The 15,043-nt window shown below is 37.3% G+C and overlaps 1 protein-coding gene across 2 annotated transcripts in view; it reads right to left on the minus strand.

Moving 5' to 3' along the window:
• VPS50 (VPS50 subunit of EARP/GARPII complex) overlaps positions 1 to 15,043 on the minus strand; it is a 207,390-nt gene that overhangs the window by 127,943 nt on the left and 64,404 nt on the right. For both annotated transcript variants that reach the window (XM_084620900.1, XM_084620899.1), the window contains exons 11-13: positions 13,206 to 13,304; positions 9,912 to 10,052; positions 859 to 994 (exon numbers count right to left, since the gene is read on the minus strand). In XM_084620900.1, coding sequence (XP_084477026.1) covers positions 859 to 994; positions 9,912 to 10,052; positions 13,206 to 13,304 — 376 coding nt within the window. The remainder of the gene's footprint in view (positions 1 to 858; positions 995 to 9,911; positions 10,053 to 13,205; positions 13,305 to 15,043) is intronic.

Consider the following 15,043-nt stretch of genomic DNA (forward strand, 5'->3'; position numbering starts at 1 on the left):
TCAAAAACAGCCTACTCAAGACTAGATGATACTATAGTCACAATGTGCCATGGAACAGGTGGGTTTTAAGGCAGAGGTTCTGGATTTCCTGGATGTAAGGTGAAGGAGCGTTGCAGGCCTTAGGGTGGCAGTTCCAGGTGTGTAAGTTGGCATAGAAGTGCAAAGATCAGACTGAGCGAAGATGACAAAGGCTGTAGTAAGGAGAATCACTTCCAAAACATTCCAAAAAATAATTGAATTGATTAACAGAGAATCATATTACTCGGTTTTAAAGCTACTTCCCCCAATAAACATCCCAGTAGCCCAATTTACTAAACTTAAAGTCTGTTTTACACATTTTGACATAGTTCCAAGAAATCTGAAACATAAAATTGATACCTTGCCTGTTTCTCACCTAAGAAACAGTTGCAGCCCTTAAAATTACCAGTTTTATATATGAAGCTTTAAATTGCTTAAGACACTCAAGTATTCAGCAGTATTTGTTTTTTCTATACTAAATTCAAGGAAGTATGGATTAATAATGACTCCAAATGCAAGCACATAATGTTAAAGGGAAAAAAAATAAGTTTTTAAAGAATGACACACTCTAGTTGACATCTGGATATTTTAAAGAATAGTTTAATAAACAATCGGATTATTTATAGTCTCCAAAGTAATGTTTCTGTGTGCGCGCGCATGTGTGATTACACATGTAAACAGTAGTAACTACATACTGGAGATAAGCAAAACAAACAACAACATTTAAGATATTATAGGGTCAGGGCCACAGAAGTACCTGACTAGAAACTAGTAACTTGAACACTTGTATTTTATTTTCAAACAGAATACAAGAGAATTAGTTCAAAAGTCATATCTTACCAGAAGACGAAGCAGTTCCCTCATCTCGGTCATGTTTCTCATGCCATTCCATCGTTCGATAATAACTGAGCATGACTTCCCAGAGTGCTTTGCATAGGTCAGCAAGACATGGAATGTAGCTGTCTGATGTAATATGCTACAGAAAAGAAAAGTTAGGCCTGTGAGAAAACTAACAGTTCAGCTCAGTTTTCCGAATAAACAAAAAAGAGAGGCTGTTTTGCCATTTGTTACCCAGTCCCAACATGGGATTGTGAAGTGCTTAATACTTACGAGTTTTAGTTTCAAATAAAAATGTTAGAGAGTTACTTTAGGTCTTATATTGGTTGCGAAACATACAATACGAACTGCACCATTAAAAGTTTACACAGTCATCCCTGTTTTGGAGGGGACTACAATCTGTGAATGTCCACTCAATGCTTGGCTCTCTACAAGGACTAATTTGTTAAGATGCTGGTTTTGATATTTTGACCACTGTTCACTAGAAACCGGACCAATGCCAAACATTTATTTCACATGTATTTATCCTAATTGTATCTCTAGCACAGTCAGAATAAAAAGGGAGGCAGTGTGGTCTATTGGCTAGGGTACAGGACAGAGTTTGGAGATCTAGACTCTGCCCCGGCTCTGCCATTGGTCCACTGGGTGACCTTGTGGACAGATTACTTTCTCTTTCTGTGCCTCTGTTTCCTCTCTCACCCTTTTCCTGCCTTATCTATTTAGAGTGTAAGCTCCTCAAAGCAGGTTTTGTCTCTCCGCGTTTGCACAGTACCCAGTACAATGGGGCCCCTATCTTGCTTAAAGGCTCTGGACACCACAATAATTAAATTACTCTAATATGTGCAGTAGCACCGAGAGGCCAACTTGGTTTGTCTAGATTGTCCAAATTGTCTAGATTGAAGGCTAAGCAAAACCCTCTCAAACACTGCCATTTGCATTTTAAGATTTCATTAGAGAGCAGACCATCAACCTCATAAAAAGGCTTTAATTGAATATAATACATATTTCTACACTGGAGTTATGCAGCAAGAAAGCAAATACATTCATCTCCTATGTGGTAAGGGCAAGCAGGGACAGCACAGAGATCGTGCAATATATGAGATGATAAACTCATCATTCTGGTTCATTTGCCATCAAGAGGCAAAGCCTCAAATCTGGATGAAAATTTAAAAGAATGTGCCCGATTGAGTCTGCATTTTAGAGTGCTGTTGCTTTATGATGTTCATGTTTAAATGTTCCCACCTAGGCCTGAAATTAACACTTAAATTACGTGAATCGAGTTGTGGTGAGCAGTTCATACATTTCTGCTATTTCTTTACCCAAAGTAGACTTCTGCAAGGTTAGGTTATGATAATAACTAGAATTACTTTGCAAAGTTTACTATGTTGTCGCTATACTCCTTAATTAGCCTCCCTCAATACCTATGATTTAACTTTTAATTCTCAGTGAAGTTTGTTCAATGGCTGTATAAGGCTTCAAACATACGAGGTACCCACTCACGTAAAAATCAATATGTCAAAACCTTAGCTATTCTGTTTTAAACACACAAAATAATGGAATCCTATCCAAATTATCTAAATTACCAAATACTACATACATAGGGCTAAAATTTTAGCATCAGTTTCATTCCAAGGGATTCACATCTTTTGATTATCTACTGATCTATTATTTGTGGTTTCTTAACACTGAGAATTCTTAGTGGTCAAAAGATGTTTGAAGAAAAAGTAGGTAAACATTTGAAAATTAAGTGTGGTTTGATAGCAAATATAAACTGGAGAGATATACAAATAAATGTGGATGTTACTTAAGCCTTCCCATTTTCTCAGCTTTATTAGAAACAATTATAATCTGAAATGGAAGCATACTTTTATTTTCTACTCAGTCAGGTTCACTTGTCTCTCTCACTTGAGTAATATTCCTGGTTGTAAGATACACTGCTCAGGCCATTCATATTCACTTACACTCTGCCAGTGATTAAATACTCATGAGGATCATTCTTTAGAGTTAATATATGTCCCTGGTGAAAGTATCTTGAGACCTCACATTAATCATTAAGTCTTTTCAGTTTTTTTATTATTAATTATAATTCTGGGCAGATTTCATATCGAGTCAACATAACTGCACAGTGTAAATAAGTTGGGCACCTGTGAGTACAATCTTCGACAACCATATGGCCATAAATTACTAAGTTATAGCACCAGTCCTCTCTAAAACATGAAGAAAAGATGGCACTGTGTTTAAGATAACAAAAAAAGTCTCCTGCTGATGTTATTCACAGACATATCATAGACACTATATATATTGTCAAAACTAAGACCAAAATTTTGTAGTATTATGTTTTATTTATATTAAATTGCTACCAGATGCTTAACACAATATTTACAATGATGAGAAAGGAATACAAGCAAAAAGAGGAAAAGAACAGGTTAAAGAATATTTAAATGAGTTAGATGTAATCAAGTTGGCAGGCCCTGATCAAATTCATCCCAGGGTACATAAGGAATTAGCTGAAGCTATCTTGGGACTGTTAGTGATTATCTTTGAGAACTCCTGGAGAACAGCTGAGGTCCCAGAGGAGGAGAAACACAGTACCTATATCTTTAAAAAGGGGAACAAAGAGGACCCAGAGATCTGTAGATCAGAAGGCCTGACTTCGAAACCTGGAAAGATATTGGAACAAATTATCATCAATATGTAACCACCTATAGGATGTGTGTTATAAGTAATATCCAATATGAATTTGGCAAGAATAATGCCAAACCAACCTAGTTTCCTTCTTTGACTGAGTTACTGGCCTAATGGATAGGGGGAAGCTGTAGATGCGATATATATCCTGATCTGAGTAAGGCTTTTCAGACAGTTTCACATGACACTCTCATAAGCAAATTAGAAAAATGTGTTCTTGGTGCAATTACTATAAGGCCATCCTCAAAGAGTAGTTATCAAGGGTTCACTGGCAAAATGGGGATATGTATCAAGCAGGGTCACATAGAGGTTTGTCCTGTGTCTGGTACTATTCAATATTTTCATTAATGACCTGGATAACAGAGTTGGGAATATGCTTATTAAGTTTGCAGGTGACACCACTGGGCGGGGTTGCTGACACTTTGGATGACAGGATTAGAATACAAAATAATCTTGACAAATTGGAGAACTGGTCTGAATTCAACAAGATGAAATTAAAGAAAGACAAGACAAGTACAATATACTACACTTAAAAAGAAAAAAAAATCAAATGCACAGCTAAAAAAGGGGGAAAACTGGCTAGTGGTAGTACTGCTGAAAAGGATCTGGGGGTTATAGTGGATCACAAAGTGATTATGAGTCAACAATGTGATTCAGTTGCAAAAAAAGGCTAATATTGTGGGGTGTATTAACAGGACCGTCATATATTAGACAGGAGGTAATTGTCCCATTCTACTTGGCACCCCAGCTGGAGAACTGTGTCCAGTTCTGGGCACCACACTTTAAGAAAGACGTGGACAAATTGGAGAGAGTCCAGAAGACAGCGACAAAAATGATAAAAGGTTTAGAAAACCTGACTTATTAAAGGTTAAAAACCCGGGTATGTTTAAGTCTTGAAAAAGAAGAGTGTGGGGGAGGGGGACCTGATTAAAGTCTTCAGATATGGCTTTTATAAAGAGGACTCTGATAAATTGTTCTCCAGGTGCACTCAAGGTAGAATACGAAGTAATCGGCTTATAATGCAGCAAGGGAGATTTAGGTTAGATATTAGGAAAAACTTTAACTACAAGGGATTGTTAAGTTCTAAAATAGGCTTTCAAGGGAGGACATGGAATTCCCCCCTTTGGAAATTTTTTAAGAACAGGTTACACAAACACCTGTCAGGGATGGTCTAGATATACTTGATCCTGCCTCAGCACATGGGGCGGACTAGATGACCTTTCAATGCTCATTCCAGCCCTACAATTCTGTCATTTTATGATTTTGCTTAACTCAGCAAGCTACCCTGCCATTTCAATTGGCTGTGTCATCCTCTATTACCTCCCCTAAATGGTTATGTAAGTTGCTCTGCGCTGTTAAAAACAGCTATATTTCACATCAAAACGAGCTGCATTTAATTCATGAAGGGATACACAATAATTTGGATTGATTTGTGCCATATGAATGTAAATAATCTTTCAAAACTATCATGTTACTTCAAACAGTATTCATATGTTAATACTTTAGATAGTTTAATGTGCTCCTGACATAATGAATTCTCAAGGTGGTCATGCATTATAAGAAACATAATCCACTTTGCTTGAATAAATCCATACAAATAGCACTTAGCATGTGAGGAACCATGCTGGTCCATTCACTGACCAGTAACCATAGTGCTTCTAGCGTAGTTGGCAAGAACCAATATAAAAACATACTGAGACACAGTGAACTAAGAACAAAAACTTAAATCTTTCAGATCTCTAAATGGAGATGTTTCTACTTCAAGATAGCCAGCAAGCTTAAACAGAAAACAACAGTACACCGGACCCTCGCTAGAACGCGCATCTATATGTCGCGATTTTGCATACAACGCTGTCGTGGCCTTGGATTCCAAATTTAATTACTTTAATTGCAACTAATTTCCCCACGTTAACGCGGTACCGTGCATGGATCCCAAATCCCGCGTTCTAGCGAGGGTCTGGTATACTGATTAGGTCCCAAAATAAATCCATTTTCACAAGGCAGGTAAGTAAAATGAACAGCTGAATTTCTTTGAACTAGGCTCAGGGAAACAAAATTAATGTATAGGGAACGTATCTCAAAGCTTCTCTGCTGCAGAACTAATCAACAGAAAAGAAGGATGTGTAGCAGTTCGGACAGAACATGCCCGCAGAACAAACAAGCTCAGCAAGGAAGTTAATTGAACAACAGGCTTGCAACAGGCTTATTAGGACACTGGCTTGCAATATGCTGTACATGACCAAGAACGAATGAAGAGAAAATAATGCTTTTTTACATTAGCATGCAATCAAAACCTGACTTCGGAACAAGTATACATATAAAATAAATAGGTAATATATATTATGGTAGATTCAGCGCAAAATACAGACAAACATTTTAGCATTCCATATACAGTGTTCACTGAAGGTTTATAGACAGGTTATTTTAGTGGTTAAAAAAAAAAACCCATTACTGCATAGAACATGAATGCAAGAAATTTTGAAAATAAAGTTTCTCAAGTATGGATATCCTCACCTGGGACTCCAGCAGTCACTATTCAAGAATAACAAAAGAGTACTTTTAAGGAATCTGCAAGTGCCATCACAGCATCCTAAATCTATTGATTTGGCATACGTTTTTGTTATACAAGCAAACGTCCCTGGAGACATTCTGAATTTCATTCCAGAACACACATCAAACAGAGTCAAATGGGTTCATCAGAAAGATTTCCAGAAAATCACAACAGTAAATCTACTCAAAGGGAAGATTTAAAATTTAATATGACTGAAAATGTTTAATTTGACTAAGCAGCCTGGGGCTGATTAGCTACTTTTATGTTAAAAGTTTCCTGATTTTACATTGTAATGAACATACAGGGTCCTAGCTCTATTAGATACAGACAAATAAAGCTGATTTTTTTAGTCTCAGACTACTTACTACCTGGCAAACTTGATACAAGTGCTGAATATGGTGGGTTCCTTTTTATGAAGAAGTGGGAATGAAATAGAATTGCTGTAATGTTCCAGCCTGAAAGTTTTATTCAGTCTTACTTCTCCTATGAAGGTATTGCAATAGGCAATTACATTTAAACCTAATTGGGCCTAGTCAAAGAACTGGTTCCATCAATGGGCAGACTTAGACACTGACCACATCCTGCAATAGGAAGACACCATAAAAGCCTATTGATGGGGAGGTACTGAACAGCAAGAGGGCTTGTTTTTTTTTATCTTAAAAAGGAAGTTAACTCTCAGTTGAGAGCTCCAAACCTTGAGTCCAGGGAGAGAATGACAAAGTACCTGGGGAAAGAAGCAATTGAAGTAGACTCAGAGGGGCAGATTTGAAATCCAGAAAGTAACTCAGGAATTGTCAGTCCTGTGGAGGAACCAGGGAAGCCCAATTTTGAGAGACACCTGGTTTGTTGGATTTGTATCATCTTGTTGACTTTTGACATGAATTAAAGCAATTTTGCACTAAGCATTTTGATCTCAAAAAGAAAAGGAGTACTTGTGGCACCTTAGAGACTAACCAATTTATTTGAGCATAAGCTTTCGTGAGCTACAGCTCACTTCATCGGATGCATCAGATTCATTGGTCTCAGTAAGTTTCTGCAATCATTGCCACACAAAGTCATTCTTTTCACGATTTGTGCAAAAGTCCATGTTCAAATGTGGAAATGGTTGGGGGCGGGGAGAAGAGAGAAAGAGAGAGAGAAAAGAGAGTTTGCTTTTGGCTCTCAACCTGAGAATGAGTCTTATTGAAAAATACATTTCAATTTTTCATTAGAATATCAAAAAATGAACCAACTAACTGTGCAGCCAACATTTTACAGAACTATTTGAAATACATACTAATACTAGCCTTAATTGTCACTTTGCACTAGATCCCTGAGATACACAGAGTTTACCAAGAAAGTGAGGAATGTGTTTCAAGAATTTTAAATCAACATCATACCATATTTCAAGAGAACTTCATATTATTGTGCCATATTCATTGTGCCTTAAATATAGGGACATCTTTTGCTGTGCATCAAATCTCTTTATACAGAGAACCAGACAGTAACCTCTGAAGTGCCACATAACTTGAAAATATCAGTTATTTGCTTTGTTCACAAAGAAAGAAAATCAATTAAGCTAATGACATATGAAACCATGTTGTAATTCAGAGAAGGTAAGCTGTTTTAAGAAAACATGGAATTGAGAATTTCCAGTAACATATAAATCTTTCTACATAGTAAGGATGTAAGCAGGAGTGGAGACTACCAACACTACACAGTTAATTGAGAGTCTGAAAGAAATTGGACCAGCACATTACTATAGTCTGCAAACAATTAAATTAGGTAGTGTTACAAATATCAGTGAAGAAAGGGAATCACTACAGAGGACTCTAGAAAGTCATGGAAGGGAGAGGAAACAGCAGAATTCAATTTAAAAAAAAAACAATGCTAAAAGAATTTTTTTAAATTTTTTTTTTTAAAAATCAAAGTTTAAGAGAATGAAGAAACATGAAAAAGCAGCAGACTTCAGAGAGAATGAAGGGGTTCTCAAACTTCACTGCACTGCGACCCGCTTCTGACAACAAAAATTACTACACAACCCCAGGACAGAGGACCGAAGCCTGAGCCCACCTGAGCTCCACTGCCCTGGGTGGGGGAGCAAAGACAGAGTCCCATTGTCCTGGGCAGGAGGAACAAAGCAAAAGCCCAGGGCCTTCAGCCCCAGGCAGGGGGCCTGTAACTTGAGCCCCACCATCCCAGGCTGAAGCCCTCAGCCTTTGGCCCTGGCTGGTAGGGCTTAGGCTTTGGCCCTGGGCCCCAGCAAGTCTAATGCCAGCCCTTGCGACCCCATTAAAATGGGGTCGTGACCCATTTTGGGGTCCCGACACACAGTTTGAGAACCCCTGGTTTAGTGAACAGAGCAAGGGATTTGGTGTCTTCATTCTTTTTACCACATTGTGCATCAATTTATCTGTATAATGGAAATGCCATCCACTGCTGGTCCCTGCCACTTCTCTACTCCACCCTTCTGGAGCCTTATTGGATAAGCCCTTCCTCTCCTCTGAAGGTGATTTGAAAATCAGCTTCCCAGTACCACAGATCTTAGGGTCTGTACTCCTCTTTTCAAAATATATTTTGGGCCTGAAATCAACATGAGTGTCCTATTAAATAAAATAAAAAAAAAATCTTAAATGCAGAAGTGTTTACTGGTTGAAGCTAAGCAATTCCAGAACATTTCTAAGAAATGAAAGAGCAGCATAATAATCAGTGAAGGAATTTTAATCTTTTTGCTACTATACTTCGATTTAATAGAATGATTGAAGGAGTTGGTCAGAAGTTTGAGTTAGTCAAGGTTTGGTCAAGTGTGAGAATATTTGAGGGCTCAATCTGTGATACACAAATTTCTTTCAGTACCTTCAATCTAGAGATACAATTTCAAGTTTCATGTCAATGTCTGGCTGAACTGAAGTACCTCTGAGCTCACTAATTTTCCACTATTTTTTCAAAAAGTAATGAAATCCCTCAGAGTTTAATGGTATGATCACAAATGAAGCAAGATAAAAAGTATATTGAAAGTAGCATTTAAAATAATCACTTTTTCTAATAAAATATTTTTGAAAAATTCCCAGTAATAGATGCTAGTTATACATTTATTTAATATTTTGAGGAAAGGAAATTCTTATAATTAGTTTTCTGTTTTTTAAATAGAATAGGATTCTACATCATATGTTCAAGACATTTTAATTTTTTTCCAAAGTGAGATATACACAGATACACAGCACGTGCAAGCATACTAGTTAAAGGAAAATGTATTGTAACCACATTGTGTAAGCCTCCTTTAATCAGGCTTTTGAATCTCAATATTAAAGTCATATATGGGTCTCTTTAATTTGCTGGAATTATGGACCTGACTCAAAATTAGGAGAAAAGATTCCCATTTACTTCAATCTGCTTTGGATCAAGCCTTCAGTGAAATTCACTATGTTACGCACTATTCCAACTCAGAGCCTGATCCTGAATTCACTGAAATCAATGGCAATTCTGGGTAAACATCAAGCCCTGAATTCAGAAGTATGAAGTATTTATCTCCTATTTGTGGTCTGAAATTTCTGTCTCTCTTTTTTAACACTAATTTGAGTGTATGATCACACTTTTGAATCTCAAAGTACCAAGTATCATCTTAATCCAAACCCACACAGGATTTTGATGAACTAGTCTCTCATTAACTCTATGCAAATTTTATTAAGTGATTGTAACAACAGCTGAAATTAAGATCATTTTAATAACCATAATATAAATATACACACACACACACAGTCTTAAAATGAGACATGTTAAAGGTGATATGCAAAGAAAAAAGTATGCAAATACTATGTAAGACAACTATGTTACCACGTACTGTGCAGAGGTCCTTGTACTGTAGCTTCTGAAATTTGGTATCCGAGTTTCCTGCGCACAGCTCTACGTACCCAAGAACTACTTGGAACACTGTGTTGTGAATGGCTTGAGTGAAGTGCATATGTAGTTGGTCCATCGCTGTCTGAAAAAGGAAGGAAAAGCAGAAGAGCATTACATTGATTGGTTAAGTTCATCTGGTTATCTACCAGACCTTTATGTCCTTTTCAGAGTCACTGCTCTACAGGACACATTCACCCACCTTGTAAGTGTGACCTACATTCTTTGTTCCCAGATGTATAACCTACCACTTGGCTCTGTTAAAACATATGTTGTTCAAATGAGCTCACATTACCATACAGTCTTGAAAAGAAAAGGAGTACTTGTGGCACGTTAGAGACTAACCAATTTATTTGAGCATAAGCTTTCGTGAGCTACAGCTCACTTCATCAGATGCATACTGTGGAAAGTTTAGAAGATCTTATTATATACACACAGACCATGAAACAATACCTCCTCCCACCCCACTCTCCTGCTGGTAATAGCTTATCTAAAGTGACCACTCTCCTTACATTGTGTAAGATAATCAAGGTGGGCCATTTCCAGCACAAATCCAGGGTTTAACAAGAACGTCGGGGGGGGAGGGGCGCGAGGAAAAAACAAGGGGAAATAGGCTACCTTGCATAATGACTAAGCCACTCCCAGTCTCTATTCAAGCCTAAGTTAATTGTATCCAATTTGCAAATGAATTCCAATTCAGCAGTTTCTCGCTGGAGTCTGGATTTGAAGTTTTTTTGTTGTAAAATAATGACTTTCATGTCTATAATCGCGTGACCAGAGAGACCAGGGAGGAGGTATTTTTTCATGTTTTGTGTGTATATAATAAGATCTTCTAAACTTTCCACAGTATGCATCCGATGAAGTGAGCTGTAGCTCACGAAAGCTTATGCTCAAATAAATTGGTTAGTCTCTAAGGTGCCACAAGTACTCCTTTTCTTTTTGCGAATACAGACTAACACGGCTGTTACTCTGAAACCTTTCATATAGTCTTGGTGGGTCTTATCATTTCATCAGTCCCTATCATTATTTACCACTTCAATTTGTGTCATCCGCAGTTTTTACCAGCAATTTTATATTTTCTTCCAGATCATTACTAAAGATAGTGAATAGCATTGGGGTGAGTACAGATCCCTGTGGGATCCCACTAGGGAAAAAAAAAACAAAAACAAAAACAACACATTTGATTACTATTTCCCATTTACAATCTTTTTAAAGATTTATCAGCTAACCTATTTTTAATCTATTTAATGTGAATTACATTGATTTTGCAGAATGCTATTTTTTTTTTATCAGATCATGCAGGACAAAGCCAAATGCCTTACAGAAGGCTAAGTATATTACATTAACACAGTTATATTTACAAGCCCAAAGTTGTAATCGCATCAAAAATTATATCTAGTTTGACAAGACCTATTTTCCACGCAAACACATTGAGTGGCATTAAATATGTTAACATCTTTAATATTTTACTGATTGCATCCCCTATCAGTTTTTCCATGATTTTGCCTAGGATCTAGATCAGTCTAACTGCCTTATAGTTTCCTGGGTTTTCCCGTTACCCTTTTTAAATATCGGTAAAACATTAGTTTTTCCAGTCCTTTGGAACTTTCAAAGTGTTCCAAGATTTGTTTAAAAAAAAAACAAACAAAAAAATTAACGTTTCAGAGAGCTCCTTAGCCATTCTTTTAATATTCTTAACTCCACAGGACCAGATAAAGTTAAACACTTCTGAGTGAAAGTTAATAGTTGCCTTTTATCTTCCTCCCCAGTTACTGATGGAAGAGAGTAAGATACGAATGTCATTCTGCTTCTTTCCAAATACAGAACAGAGAAGCAAATAATCAATCGGAGCATTTTCCGCTAAACCTAGCTTGAATTACATAATCTAAATAGAATGAAAAATGAAGGCCTTAAAAAGGTTTGGTACTAAAGTTACCCAAAATGAACAGCAATTAAAATAGGGAGACTTCATTTTGTGCTCTGCATATACTGAAGTGTGTTTCAGGACATGTCTAGAACTGACATCTTTCAAATAAAAATATAGCCAATACTGCAGTATCAGTAATGTCAGTTAAGAAAAAAAGTTCCTGCTTTATGATGTATGTAAGGTCTAAAATACTACTCACTGTTTCATTCTGTTGATCAGAAAACTCTCACAAGTTAGCCACATTCATTAAAAAATGTTTAATTATTTACGTATGTTTGATTAATTTGCTTATTGACATTTCCCAACATATCATACATTATACTTTGGAACCACAGATGGGTTCTATATACTTTTAAAGCCTTGCATTTAATAAATGAGTTGATTCTTCCAAATACATTAAAAAAAATTTACAGATTACCATCTTTTTCCTGACACAACTGCTTATTTTGGAGTATTTTAATACTTTTGAAAAATGCTTTAAGTTAATAAATAAAATAGGACCAAAACCAAAGCACCAAAAAACAATTTACATACACTTGAAAAATTATGTTGTTGCCACAACAACAAAAGCACTGAAAAGAGCAAATCCACATGGATTAAAGCACTGTTAAAAAATTAGCATTCTAAGGTCAACCAGGCCTCACACATTGCCAGATAAATCAACAAATCCATGACCAGGAAAACCTGGGCTAAGTCCTTACCTCATCCTCAACAGAACACAGAGACCCTGAGATAGTGTCCAAACTACCCCTTCCCTGGGGGGCTGTTTTATTGATAACCCAGAGACACCAGCACCACAATACAAACCTCAGCCTAACTTTCCTCCTCAAGCTTGTCTATTACTAAGGTCTCTCCAGAACATCCTCAGTCCTAGCTCCTACTTTCCTTGAGCTCTTTAAAATATATATATCGCTCCGACCTCTACTATCCAGGTTGGAGTTAACTGGATCCCCCTGTTATCATGATTCTCCAGTAACTACCGTATATCTTAATGAAACGTGACTTAACCAAAAGAGTATTGCAATCCTATCCAAGGTTTTAGATCGGCAAGACAGTTACATAAACTGGGTTTAAACTCAGCTGCAACCTCTAGTATGGAATGGCTACAACAGCTCCATATTGATCAGAAACGACATTTTGCATTACCATGCAACCGATCACAACAAATATGAGCATTGCTAAAGTCTTTATAAACACGTATGCGAACAAGATAGAGCGCGGTCAATAAATAAGTTTCCAAGGTAGTCCTTGCCAACTTAATATTGTGGCAGCATTTATTTTCTTTATAAAATATGAAGAATAAGTACTAACCTGTGTCTTTCCAAGTAGTCTGTAAGCCTGCTGCACCTTGGTATAATGATTGATATCAAAGTTCTTGCATATTTTGGAGAGGGCTACATCTAATTGTTCCTAATTTAATTAAAGAAGTAAATGTTAAACATTCAATAAAAGGAACCAAGGAGTTATTTTATTACACTATGAGGTTTTAATCCATATTTATTACAGGGGCTGGTAGCATCATCTATTAAGTTAGCCCGACGCTTCCCATTGTAAGTCCATGTTTTCAACTCTTAACTCTGATAAACTTTAATTAGTTAGACACAAATTTGCCAGGCCAGGTGACTGCCTCAGTATTTCAGCCAAAATGGCTTAGCCATGTCTAAGTTTGAGGCTAGTGAAAAATATGCTGTTTTGCTCATGTTAAAAAGATTCTGGAGACTTCTTTGAAAAGCTCTACTGTCCAATACTGTGGAGCAGGGACTTGTAATTTTCTAGGGGCAGGCAAAGGTCTTCATGTCAGGCATGTGCCTTTTGCCATACCCATGAAAATCCACCCAAATTTGGCCAAGTTATAAGCCTTAAAAATAAATAAATAAAATAAATCGCAATTTGTACATGCTCCACAGAGACTTGTTACAGCTTCACAGCTGAAAACTCCAAAAATTCCATCCATACTGAGCATGCTCCAGCCTGGGACCAAACAGGACTTCCTCTGCAAATTGCAGCCAGGATCCAGAACTTAAAGCGTGTCTCTCCTGAACTCTCAGTACTTCACACTGCTGATGCCCAGAGAGCCTTCTGAAGGAAGCTGCCTGATTCAAATGCACAAGGAACAAGAGCTGGATGCCAGGTTCGGATGGGAGTAAACTGGGACAAAAGGCCTAGGAATACACAACTTGGAATGGAGATTTTCAGGCTGGTGAAGGGGGAAGGAAACTGGGACTGAAAGCTGGGATGGAGGAATACTGACTGAGGACAGGGAGCAGAAGGGGAGACTGGAATGGGCTAGGCAAATAGATTGGGACCATAACTAAGAGCATGGGGGATATGATTCATAGATTTTTTTGTTTTATTTTTTAAGGCCAGAAGGGACTATTATTCAATCATCTAGTCTGACCTCGAAGCAGAAAGAACCAGAGTGAATACAAAATAAATTGAATATAGTTTCAGCTACTACAACTTCTGCAATTCCCCAACCAATTTTTGTGGATTTAAACCCCGCTTTCCTTTTTTGTGTGTAATACAATAATTTTCCCTCCCCTACTTCTGTGTGAAAGATTCACACAAAGCAGGAACATGAGAGAGTCAAAGTGACTAAGCACAGATTGCTATCAAATGCACAATGTAAATTAAATGAAAAAATTAGAGAATTTTTCTCTTATCCTCCAGATATAGTTGTCTTAAGTATTACTTGGGTAACAGAAAATAAATATTCAGAAAAAGGCAAATTTTGAACCTAACATTGTGCTTTGAAGTAGCAGACTGACAAAATGCATGGGAAGAAACAGAAGCACTCAACAACTGAAAAGTGCCACTACTAAAAGATTAACCAGCTGAACAAGAGTTCTTATATTCTCAAATAATTGATAATATAACACACTCCATGAAGCACAGGCTGACCTTATGTTAATCTTTGCAATGTGTATGACATACCTAATTCCAGTGTTTAAAAGAGGACTTCTCTTTCTTGAACAGGGACAGAAGGGAGATAGGGACATCTGGTCAGACCACAGGCAGAATGTACTGTTCCCAAAAACGGAGGTGAAGGGGAGAAAGCTTGTGCCTGAAAAATGATGCTCACATCTCTACAGGTCAGGCCAGGGGGAGAGGGAGAGAATGTTGCTGGTTGGATCAAAAAGGGGATGCAC

The sequence above is a fragment of the Lepidochelys olivacea genome (assembly GCF_965140295.1).
Source record: "Lepidochelys olivacea isolate rLepOli2 genome assembly, chromosome: 2".
Taxonomy (NCBI): Eukaryota; Metazoa; Chordata; order Testudines; family Cheloniidae; genus Lepidochelys; species Lepidochelys olivacea.